At 35.5% G+C, this 12608-nt stretch overlaps 1 protein-coding gene across 2 annotated transcripts in view; it reads right to left on the reverse strand.

Annotated features, from left to right (window-relative positions):
* Window positions 1–7482: 7482 nt before the first annotated feature.
* The window catches only part of LOC141500485 (putative adhesion G protein-coupled receptor E4P), a 258858-nt gene continuing 253732 nt past the window's right edge, over window positions 7483–12608 (reverse strand). The window contains exons 13-14 of one of the 2 annotated variants that reach the window (XM_074203685.1): window positions 11038–11133; window positions 7483–10166 (exon numbers count right to left, since the gene is read on the reverse strand). In XM_074203685.1, the coding sequence (XP_074059786.1) occupies window position 10166; window positions 11038–11133 (97 nt within the window). In that variant the 3' untranslated portion in view covers window positions 7483–10165. The remainder of the gene's footprint in view (window positions 10167–11037; window positions 11134–12608) is intronic. The other variant, XM_074203684.1, reaches the window with a different exon arrangement.

A 12608-nucleotide genomic window follows, 5' to 3' on the forward strand; every position in this document is an offset into this window, starting at 1 on the left:
TCTCTGTTTCATGCTACCAAACTATCTCTTGTGGCAACTGAAGGTAAGACAAACCCTTCACACTGAGTTTTGTCTGGATAGACCTGGGGCAGAGCCCTGAAGGCTCTTGTCCTTGACTGAACATAATTTCCTTCTTAGCTCTTTTAATAAGATTATTTTTGTTTTGCTTCATCTCAAGCATAATGATTTCCATTGCCTTATCTTTAGGTATCTCCCTGCTTCAAATGTGTTCCTTGTAAAGAATATATTGTAGGATTCTGTTTTATTTTAAATCCATTCTGCTATCAGCTTCTGTTTTATGAGTAAGTTCATCTCATTCACATTTATAGTTATGATAACTGTGTATTTCCTGGTATGATAATTTTTTATTTCTATGTGTTTTACTGAAATACAGCAATTATATTTTCTTTTTTAAATCTATTTTTTTAATTTTACAAAATATAGATCAATTCTCTGTTTCTTGTGCTAATTTTGACCTTACAATTAACACCAAGAAAACACAAATGTTCCATCAGCAACACCACACCAATTCATATTTGGATCCATTGATTACAGAAATGGAGAAGTTTTGAATGCTGTGAATAAGTTCATTTATCTTGGCAGTATACATTAATAATGAGATTGATACATGCATTGCCGGAGTTAGCTCTGTATTTGGGAAACTCTGAAAAAAAGTATAGAAGAGAAAAGGTATTGGACTAATGACCAAACTGAAAATTTTCAGAGATGTTCTGCTTCCATTTAATTTGTCTTAGGACAATTCTGAAGATCACCTGTCAGGAAAAGATACCAAACACTAAGATCCTTTCTAAACTGCCAAGCATTCAAATGTTACTACAGAAGAGTGCAACTACAATGTGCTGGTCATATTGTTAGAATGCCAGATGTACACTTGTGAAAGAAGACTATTGTATGGAAAACTCATACAGGGCAAGCATTTTCTTTTTTTTTTTTTCTTTAAGGTTTTTTTGCAAGGCAAATAGGGTTAAGTCGCTTGCCCAAGGCCACACAGCTAGGTAATCTTTAAGTGTCTGAGACTGGATTTGAACCCAGGTACTCCTGACTCCAGGGCCAGTGCTTTATCAACTGAGCCACCTAGCCGCCCCAGGGCAAAGCACTTTCAAAGGGATCAGAAGAAGTGATACTGAGACAAGCTGAAGCTCTCTCTTAAGAATTGATTTTGCAACATGGAGGACACTGACATAGGACTGCCCAGCATGGTGTGCCCTCCTCAGTAAGGGGGCTGCACTCTATGAGCAAGGAAGAATTGAAGTAGCTCAAGGGAGAAATGAGATACATAAATTTAGAGTCAGCACCCAGGTGTTCACATGGACTATTTGTGCCCAGCCTGTGGTAGCGTATTCTGAACATGTATTGGTTTGATTGGCCACAGTCAGACACACTGTGATTTGTCTCAAAGTGATGTCATTCTGATCTTATTAACAAAGAATAAGAATCGCCCATGAAAGCAAGTGAAACAACCTGTGTTTGGAGATTGGTAATGTGTCCCTGTATACGCCAAGTCCATGACTAGTTGTCCTTTTGAGAAAGTAGTCAAATCTCTCTGAATCTATTGTCTAGTTTTCCAGTGAGGAATTTTACATTTTCTTCTATTTTTTTTTCTTCTTTTGATTTTATTTTAGCAAATCATGATGACTCATAGCATCATTAGCTTCCATTTGCTCAAGTTTAAATTTTAAGGAATTATTTTCTTCAGGGAGCTTTTGTACTTTTCCATTTGGCCAATTTTAATTTTTAGGGATTTACTTTCATTGATAAAGTATTGCATATCTTTTGCCATATTATTGACTTTTTTTCATGATTCTTGCATTACTTTCATATTTCCTTCCAACTTTTCATTTTCTTCTCCAATTTGCTTTTTAAAATGCTTCTTGGGGCAGTTAGGTGATGCAGTGAATAGAGTACTGGCCATTGGGGTCAGGAGGACCTGAGTTCAAATCCAGCCTCAGACGCTTAATAATTACCTAGCTGGGTGACCTTGGGCAAGCCACTTAACCCCATTGCCTTGCCAAAAAAACCTAAAAAAAAATTTAAAATGCTTCTTAAACTCTTCTAGGAATTCTTTTGGGTACTGAGACCACATTACATTTTTCTTTAAGGCTCTACAGGTAGTCATTTTGACACTGCTGTCCTTTTCTAAGTTTATACCTTCATTCTCCCAATAATCATAGTAATTTTGTGTGGCCAAGCTCTTTTTTAAATTCATTTTTTCTAACTTCATGTTTTCCTCTAGATATGACCTCATTTCAACATTCAAAAAAAAGCAAACTAGATTTTTCTTAATATTATTTATTTTAATTTTTTAAATTACATACAAAGATGGTTTTCAACATTCATCTTTTTAAAAAAATTTTATTTATCTATGGCAATGGGGTTAAGAGACTTGCCCAAGGTCATCCAGCTAGGCATTTATTAAGTGTTTGAGGATGTATTTGAACTCAGGTCCTCCTGACTTTAGGGCCAGTGCTCTATCCACTGTACCACCTAGCTACCCCCTAGTTCATCTTTTTTGTAAGATTTTGAGTCCCACATTTTTCCACCTCTCTTACTTCTCTTCCTCCTCCCCATGAAATCAAGTGATGTAGGTTAAGATCTTTTCTTTAAATTTTTTTCTCTTTTAAGTGATGACATAAAGCTCTACCTCCATCAAAATACACTGTACTTGTTAGTTTCTCACAATCTCTTCACCAAATTATTTTTTTGATCATATCACTAAAATCAGGTCTGATAAGAAAGAAATTTAATATCATCTTCTTTCTTTCTCCTCCACAAATCCACATACTTCACAGAAAAAACACATACTTGCTCCCTGAAGGAGATATTTCTCAGCTTTTTTTCCAACTCTTCATTAGACTCTTCATGATGATAGTTTCAAGTGTTGACTCTGACAGTCATAAGGATTGTGACCTTTAGGCGAATCCCTTCTCTGTGCTTCAGTTTCCTCCTATAAAATGATGACAAATAGCCTAGAGGAACTTTGAAGTGTCCTTCAGTTCTCTAAGTTAAACATTTGATAATTTAGGAGTTGGTGACATTCAAGGATGTAGCATGAACTTCACATAGGAGGAATGGGGCCTCTTGGAACATGCTCAGAAATTGTACAAGGAAGTCATGCTATCATGAGTAAAAACATTTCTCCTAGTAACTGGAAGATCCTAAGAAATGGAAAATGACGTTGGTATACTTTATCAGCATTATCAATAATTCCAACAAATATTTGTTGGACTATGTACCTACTATGCATATTCTATGAAGAAGCAGATGTTTTCTAGTCTTGGGCCTTTCTTTTAAATAGCTGTGGACATTGTGGGAAATCACTTATCCTCTCTGGCTCTCAGGTTCTTCCTCTATAAAATGAGAGAGATAGAATGCAATGATGTCTATTGTCACCTTCAAACTCTTTATTGAGTCATTTTTCAGTTATGTGTGACTCTTCATGTCCTGATTTGGGATTTTCTTGCCAAAAATACTGGAGTGTTTTTGCTTTTCCTTCTCCAACTCATTTTACAGCAAAGAAATTTGAAGTAAAAAGGGACAAATGATTTGTCCAGGGTCACACAGCTAGTATGTGTCTGAGACCAGATTTAAGCTTATGAAGACAACTGTTCCTAACTTTTAACCCCAGGGTTTCATCCACTGTATCATCTGACTTCCTGTCATAGCATTCTATAATTTTGTTAGAGCTTTTTTCTGAGTTTCTTTGCCATATAGAGACTAAGGATATTAAGAGGTAGTATGATTAATTAGCTGTAGCCCTGGGCTAAAAAAAATCTTTCCTTGAACTCTCTGGACCTCATTTCTGCAAGTTTCTACATCATATATCTATTATTTTTGATATAATTATGTTGGCATAATGCTTTAAATAAGAAGTATTTTTACTTATTTTTACTACAAATATTCTAGAATTTTCACTATTCTTTGATGTAATTCATTTATTTAATTAATCTTCCAAGGCCAAAGACTTACTGGCAGTCTACCAGTTATTCCATTTTGAAGAGAATAAAAAAAACCAGACACACATCTAAGAGACAGGGACTCTCCGTTGCCTCATTTGTCTTTCTTGTTGATGAAAAGCTATCCACTGTAACTAAGAAACAAGGAAGATCATCTTTCTAAAAATTAGGTTTAGTCAGAATTTTTTATAACCTAGAGGGGACTTGAGACTGCTACAGTGAGAAAGTCTCTCTCTGGGTCTGGAGGCAGGAGTTAAAAGATTGCTGTCCAAATCTAGAATTTAACATAGTTTGGTTTTGTAAATACATGTCACTTCAGCACTTTGAGGCCATAAATATGAAGGAGTTGAATTAATATGATCTTTAAAATCTCATCTAGCTCTAAACTTGTGACCCCAGTTGGTAAGAGACTACAACAGGGGAAAGTCTAGTGAAGAGAGGGTTAAAGGGAAACATGATTATTTCTTTTTTTTTCCTTTTTTTTCCCCCATGAGACAATCAATCTTAACTGACTTGCCAAGGGACACACAACTAGTAAGTGTCAAGTGTCTAAGGCTGGACTGATTGTTTCTTAATATTCTGAAAAGTTATCATGAACAGAAATGTCCTACTTGGCTTTAAGAGCAGAGACAAAGTAGAAGTTGAGGGAAGAGCCACCATTAAGAGTTTGAGAATATTTAAACCTATGCACATGGTCGTCTGCTTTTGCATTTCTGTTCACAACATGAACTCCTTTCCCCCAGCAACATCACCCTACTACCACATCAAACTAGTCTCCCTAGTTTTCATAACTCTCAGAGAGCCCCACACAGAGAAAATAAAAAGAGGCTTATGGGGCTTCAAAATAGCAAGAATTAGGGTTTGAATGATCAACAAGGATAATACACTTAAATGATATTTGACTACTCGGACAAGTCTCTTTCTTTCTCAGGGCCTTAATTTTTTAGTCAGTAAATTGAGAAGATTTGCCTTGATGACCTTCTATATTCAAACATTCTGTTCTGGTATTGCTGTTGACTAGTTGTCTTGGACATTCCCAACCTGGCTCTGGACTTCTGTTCAAAAAGAGTACAGTCTAGATGATTCCCAACATTCTGATATTCCATAGCTGCCATTGACAGTGTCCTAGACAAGTACTTTCTTTTTTTTAAGGTTTTTGCAAGGCAAATGGGGTTAAGTGGCTTGCCCAAGGCCACACAGCTAGGTAATTTTTAAGTACATGAGACTGGATTTGAACCCAGGTACTTCTGACTCCAAGGCTGGTGCTTTATCCACTATGCCGCCTAGCCGCCCCGACAAGTCCTTTCTTCACCTTAATTTTATTTGAGGGATGGGAATAATATTATTCACATTATTTACCTGACAATTTTGTTTCCTAATATGGTGTTATTTAAGTATTTTATTTTCTTTTCTGTTAATCTGGGCAAATCATATGTTTATCCATTTCACTTAAGGGAAAAGCACTTTGTAAGCCTTCAAACCTTAAAGGAATATTTGCTATTATTGCCTGATCCTGTTCATTAGGAAATTCATGGAGGTAGTGGTCACCTCCCTCTCAAAGATTAGTTGATAAGTGGGGCGTTTCCTATTAATCTAAACAACAACAACAACAACAAACGCACTACCCCCGAAGAAACAAGACCCAGTGCTTAACCATGGTTCCTGGTAGCTGCTTCTTGATAGCCAAGAGGGAACTGTGTCTTCTTTAATCTGTCTCTAGTATTCCTCAACTTTTTAAGCAGCTGAGCAAGATCTTTCTTCTTTTATGCAATGGAAATAACTCATTTGCAGGTTTAAGAAAAGAAAAGCGCTTTGGGACTTGTTTAACCATCTAATGAAATTAAGTCCAATCTCTAAATTAATTCATTTTGAAGAAGAGCTGAATTTAGATAATGCATCTCATAACTGCTTCTACATTTCTTAAATACCATCTAGTCAAAAAGACTAGTTGTTCTTGGTCTTATGAGACAAGATCTAGGCTCTATGGAGAGGAACTACAAGAAGGTAGATTTGGAGCCAAAGCAAGGAAGAGCCTCCTAAATATTGAATCTATTATATTGAATGTATAGTTAAAGGAAAAGGCAATCTGTATATAATAGAGATCTGAAGTGTCACGTATAATCCTCATTGGTTATATTTATATGAAAATGTCCATTCGTTCAGAATAACACACAACTTAATTCGGTATGCACAATAATGGAACAAGCATTCTTTTAAGGCTCATTTGTGTTCTATCTCTGGAAATATTCAGACAGAAAGTGGATGATCTTTTTCTGAAATATTGAAGAGGAACATTATGCTTTAGGTAGTGGATTGCACTGAAAGTTCTTTGAGCTTCTTTACAGACCTATGATTGAGTGATTCTCAATTCCTATTAAATTTAACATGTGGTTTCACAAAGTTGGTCAAATTGCCTGCTTGTCTGTGTAGATATAGTTATCAGCAAGTGAATCTCCCAGGAAAAGTAGGAAAGTAGGTCTTATGTGATTGAGTACTCCTTAGGAACCACAGCTCCCTTCCTAAATTAGCTTTCTATCTTTGGAGATATCCATGGTTTTACCTCCCTATGCAACAGAGGAGGCTACAATTTTTCCATGCATTCAAATATTTTTCAATTTCCTAATATGTCCAAGACTGGGAAATAAAGAGAAAATTCAAAACAACTCTTATCCTCAGGAATTTACCTTTTCTAGGGTGGCTGAATGACAATGCCATATATATTATATATATATATATATATATATATATATATATATATATATATATATGTATATATATGTAGGTAAAAGAAAGTATGAGGCAGAAAAGCTAGAGAAATGAGTTGAACTCAGCTTAGGGAAATGCAAATAGGTCAGCTTAAATGTAATATGAATATGTGAAGAGTAATCATGTGTAGTTAGCCAGAAGTAGTCACAGTGAAAATCTTGAAATTTAAGCTAAGTATATAAAGTTTGTGCTTTATCCTAGAAGTAATAGGGAGGGGGAGCTAGGTGGCACAGTGGTTAGCATATTGGCCCTGGAATCAGAAGGACCTGAGTTCAAATCTGACACCAGACACTTAATACTTACTTAGTTGTGTGACCTTTGGTAAGTCACTTAACCCCAATTGCCTTGCAAAAGCCAAAAAAAAAAAGAAGAAAAAGAAGAAGAAGAAGGAAGAAGAAGGAGAAGGAGGAGGAGGAAGAAGAAGAAGAAACAAAGAAGAAATAACAGGGAGAAGTTGAAATTTCTTGTTCATTGGAATGACATGGACAGGGGTATCTAGCTCTTATATAACAACTGGATAGAGCACTGGCCCTGGAGTCAGGAGGACCTGAGTTCAATTCAGCCTCAGACACTCAATAATTGCCTAGCTGTGTGACTTTGATGAAATCACTTAACCCCATTGCCTTAATAAATATTTTTTTAAAGTTTTTGCAAGGCAATGGTGTTAAATGGCTTGCCCAAGGCCATACAGCTAGGTAATCATTAAGTGTCTGAGGCCAGATTGAACTCAGGTCCTCCTGACTCCAGGGCCAGTGCTCTATCCACTGTGCTACCTGTCCACCCCCAGTAAATAATATTTTTTTTTTAAAAAGGAATGTCATGGACATATTTGTGTTTTAAGAAGATTGTTCAGATAATTTTGTGAAGGATGAATTTAATAAAGGAGTGACTAAAAGCAAGAAAAATTAGGTTTCCTCAATAGTCCTGGAGAGAAGTATTAAGTACTTTAAATAGCACTGGATCTGAGTCAGGAAGACTCCTCTTTGTGAATCCTTAGCTGTATGACTCTGGACTAGTCATTTAACTCTGTTTGCCTCAATTCCTCAGTTGTAACATTACCTAGAGGAGGAGATGGCAAACCATTCTAGTACCTTTGTCTCCTAAACGGGATCATGAAGAGTTGGACAGGACTAAAAAATGATTGACAACAGTAACTATCATTCTTTCTTGTTTATTTTATGGTTACATTTCTCTAGTTCTGAGAGGGAAAAAAATTGAAGTTCCCCGCAATATATTACTATCTGTTTCCTCCTGTAACTCATTTAATTTTTCTTTTAAGAATTTGGATTACGTCAAGCATTTTTACTAACTGACCTCAATACTCTCTCTCTTCATTTATTCCTCCTAGATTCCTAGTTTCATTAAATGCCAACTATAAAATGGGAGCAAGACATCCCCCACCCCAGCTCATAGGTCTGTTGTAGGTAAAGTGCTCAAAGTTCTCAGTCTTGTCACTGACCATTTCAGTATCACCAGGGGTATGACTGAACTGGATAAAGACATAAAGTACTTGGAGACATGGCAGGGAAAAAGTTTATTTACTAATTTCTTTGAATTAAGAGAAATGTGAGTGATTCCTTGTCTCTAATCAAAACCTTGCTAATAAGTGGAGCAATCCTCCCAGAACTGCCCCAACTCCTCCCATGCAGCTGTACTGATCTGAGCTGAGCTGTAACTCAGAGAAGTATCAATGTGATGGCCTGAATAATTTTTGAATTTATTGAATTAAATACCAATGCATTTGATGTTTTTTTTAACTTTCACTTAAATCATCATATGTATTTTCTTTAGCAAGGTCCTATGATTTTTCTGGTATCATTCCCAAACATTTCTATTTCAATTTCTACTTCAATTCAATAAAGGAACCAAACTTCTACCCATTTTCTATTTTACTTTCATGAACTTTTATATTCTGGAATAGAATATAAAATATATAATATAAATATAAAATATACTTCTATTTTGGAATAGATGAGTAATGTATCTCATTTGGAATGTTTACATTCTACTGTCTTCTTTTGTTGTTTTTTTTTAGGTTTTTTTTTGCAAGGCAAATGGGGTTAAGTGGCTTGCCCAAGGCCACACAGCTAGGTAATTATTAAGTGTCTGAGACCCGATTTGAACCCAGGTACTCCAGACTCCAAGGCCAGTGCTTTATCCACTACGCCACCTAGCTGCCCCTACTGTCTTCTTTTACTGGCAAATATGACAGCATTGTGGATGTTGAAGATATTGATACTAAATATTATTAGAACCATATTTTTTTAATTTTACAACTGCAAGCATAAATGATAATTCTCAATTTTTTGCATCATATCTTTATAGGTTCTTCATTGATTTCTTCCAGATTCACTGCAATACAATGAAAATGATAGCAATAAATAAGGTGCTAAGCAATCACTAAGATTAAACCAGTAAATATTATTCACCTTCATGCATATAATTAAGTTATAAAGTATACAGATTGATAAATATAATACTGAGAGATGACTCAGTAGTAGTAACTATTTTAATATTGCTTATAGATTATAAACTTGCAAAATAATACAGGAACTGATAAATTACTGGATGAGTTAAATGACCAAACTTTATTTGGGAATTGGTTGTTTGAAACTAGTAACATGAAAACTATTTCATTTTAACATTTTTAGTCTAGTCCACAACCTTGTTTAAATTATAGCATAGCTGAAATGTTGGACATATGTGATAAAATAGAAGACAATATTATTGCAATACCAGCAGTGAAAGCAAAAACTTATAAAATCAAAATAGGAGAATGTGAAGAGGGTTTGAATTGTTTATACAGGAAAGGAAAAAGGGGAAAAATTAATAGGGTGATTTATATAGGGAAGGAGATAGTCCTCTGATAATCTGCATTTTTTTAATCCACAGCATGTCAATGTCTAGTCAGCCTCCTGCTTACATATCCCTCTGAGGGACTATTAAGTGGAAAAATTGAAATTAGACAATATTCTCCCAAGTCTTCCTTTTCCTTATCTTGTGTGACCTCTGAGTGGCAGGTACCTTTGCATCTCCAAACCCTCCTTCTTTACCTTCCTACCTATTGATCTCATTCAGGGGGAAAATGTCCAACCAGGGAAAAGCATTAATAACAGCCTGTATAACAGATAATTGTGAGTCAGATGATGCAAGATTGAGAGTGTGTCACTGAGGATATGTCCAAGACATTATAGTGATAAAGGAAATTAATGAAATTAACTGCTTAAAGCATCTTTTTGAAACAAGCTCTTAGTTCTCTAAGTGTACACCAAGAAGGTATACTTCCTATGCCATTGATGAGAGCTCATTCTCTTTCTTCTGATCTCCCAGGAGTTGGAGTCTGCTGATGGAATGAGCAGCAAGATCATTTCAGGCAGAAATAGCATCTTTTTTCCTCCATTCAAACTTCAATTATTTTCCCCAGCTCTGTTGATGAGGGAGAGTGGATAGAGAAAATGGCAATAAAGTGAAAGAAAGGAAAAGGAAGGAAGCAAAAATATATTGAGTAAGATGATACTTGAAAGCATAAAACCTTGTCCAGAGGATCAAAAAAAAAGGTCTTATATGACAACTGGAAACTTGGTAAGAATTTGTATATATATCTGAATCAGACAAGATTGTAATTAGAGCTATTTGTGACTAGCATTTTAATAAACAACTGGTTCATTAGATTTTACGTTGCAACTTTTAATGATTCTTTAACTCAAATCTATAAATCCACCCTTAACCCAGATCACTTTCATTTCACTTACAAAAGTCTTACAAGAAGAGACTAAAAACTATTCAGGAACTTGGGACTCATAACATATTCTCCAGCTCAGCCTAGATCTTCTGAAGTGAATCTGTCCAAGGTAGGTTATATAATAATGCCACTGAAATTACAATCTCTCATTCACGAGGATGACAAATCTTCCTGGTATCTATATAGAGTCAAGGTCAAGTATAACCCTTATCATTCCTTTCTCTCAAGAGGAGCTTTTCCTATGCATAGGATTTCATTTTCTATGGTTGAACTAAACTTACTTCAAGGTAAAATTTGAAAATTAGTTCAATTTGCTCTCGGTTTCTACAACTCTTTGAACTTTGGATAGTGTCAATGTGGGATGCCAAAACTATTTTCAATGTTTCTAGCAATTAACTTTGGGTCTTGGAAAGGTATCAGGAGAAACTGCCATTTCTAACCTATAGTGGGACAGTGCTCAGGTTACATTATTCCTTGCCAAGGAGCAAGGACTTCCAATGAATTTGAGGTATTTGATTTGGACAATGATATTGAGTTAGAAAGAAATAGTCTTACCATTTTACTGTGGCCAGTTGAAGTAGACAACACATAGATATCTGTTTCAGTCCTTTTCTTAACTCTCTTAAAGCGTTTCTTAAATTCCTCTTGGACCTGAAGATTCAGGAGGACATAGAATTGAGTTTTGGAAGAGAATATCATTTCAGCACCTACATCTCTAAAATGGAGGTAGGACTCTGTGTGTGTGTGTGTGTGTGTGTGTGTGTGTGTGTGTATGCAGAACATGCTAGACAAGGTTGATTAGGGTTAAAACTTGAAGAAGCCCTCAAAATCATTCAAACAAGAAATGACTTAACTAGGGTAAAACAGACAGTAAGAGAGAGACCTGGCATTCCAAGTCAGGTCCTATGACTCCAAGTACAATCCTTTCTGCTTTTGTCATTTGTAAAATTGAATTAAAAACACTAACCCATTAAATATTTCCCATTTTTTAATTTTTAAAACACTACTTGATGACCAAAGGGCTTTTGTAAATGTTACCTGTCCTATAAGGGTTTATGAGGACAAATGGGATTATAAATGCAAATATCTTTTGAAAAGTAAACTCAGGAGGGAAGAGCAAATTAATTGTAATTATTTAATGTTATTATTCTGTTGATGGATGTGTTGAGAATAAACATGGCTTAATAGGCAACTGGGTGGCACAGCAGATAGAGTGCTAGGCCTGGCTAGGTTCAAATCTGAGCTCAGACACTCACTAATTGTGGATCATATGCAAGTCATTTAACTATGTTTTTGCTTCAGTTTCCTCATCTGTAAAATGAGTTGGAGAAGGAAATGCCAAACTACCCAGTAGCTTTACCTAGAGAACCTCAAAAAGAAGAGTCAGACCTAATTTAAAAAAATGACTATAAACAACCTCAGAAAAGCATAGTTTAGTGAATAAAGAGTCAGCTTTAGAGAGAAGATCAAAGTTCAGATTTTTCCTCTGACCAAATCTAGTTGTGTGACCAAAGATAAGTCACTCAGTCACTTAAACTACTATGAATCTAAGTTATAACAAGTTGCTGATTGATAATGATCAAGAGAATTTCCCTTTTAAGGAGTTTCCTTTTTTAATGAAATCACATATGGAGACCCCCTCTCAAAAATTGCTATAGAATATTAACTTACTTGTTGGAACTCTAAATATTAAATCTGGGTTCATGGTTCATTTATCTCTGCTTCTTTTTCTATTATAAAATTACTACAAAAGGAGCTTTGGAAAGAACAAGACAAGGATTCATAGGGAGGAGAACAGATGAAATAATTCCAGACATTTTGTACATAGTTTTTAGCTGCTCTTCATTCTGTTGTGTACTATTTTAGTGAAGCAATTAGGAATTAGGTATTGGGCATTGAGGGAATTGGGTAGCTGAGCATCTGGACCCCAAGGAGAATCAAAACTCTATAGACAATCTTTTGCTGGGTCTCTACATGTAGAGACGAACTGGTGGAGTCCACTACCCTACTATGATCTTTAATAGTGATGTCTGCTACAAGTATATTTTGACATCAGGCAACTTATTCTTGTTACAACTGACAGCTTGACAAAGAATATTAGATAAGTCTGTCTTAAATTAAATGCT

Source organism: Macrotis lagotis, chromosome X (assembly GCF_037893015.1).
Source record: "Macrotis lagotis isolate mMagLag1 chromosome X, bilby.v1.9.chrom.fasta, whole genome shotgun sequence".
Classification (NCBI taxonomy): Eukaryota; Metazoa; Chordata; class Mammalia; order Peramelemorphia; family Peramelidae; genus Macrotis; species Macrotis lagotis.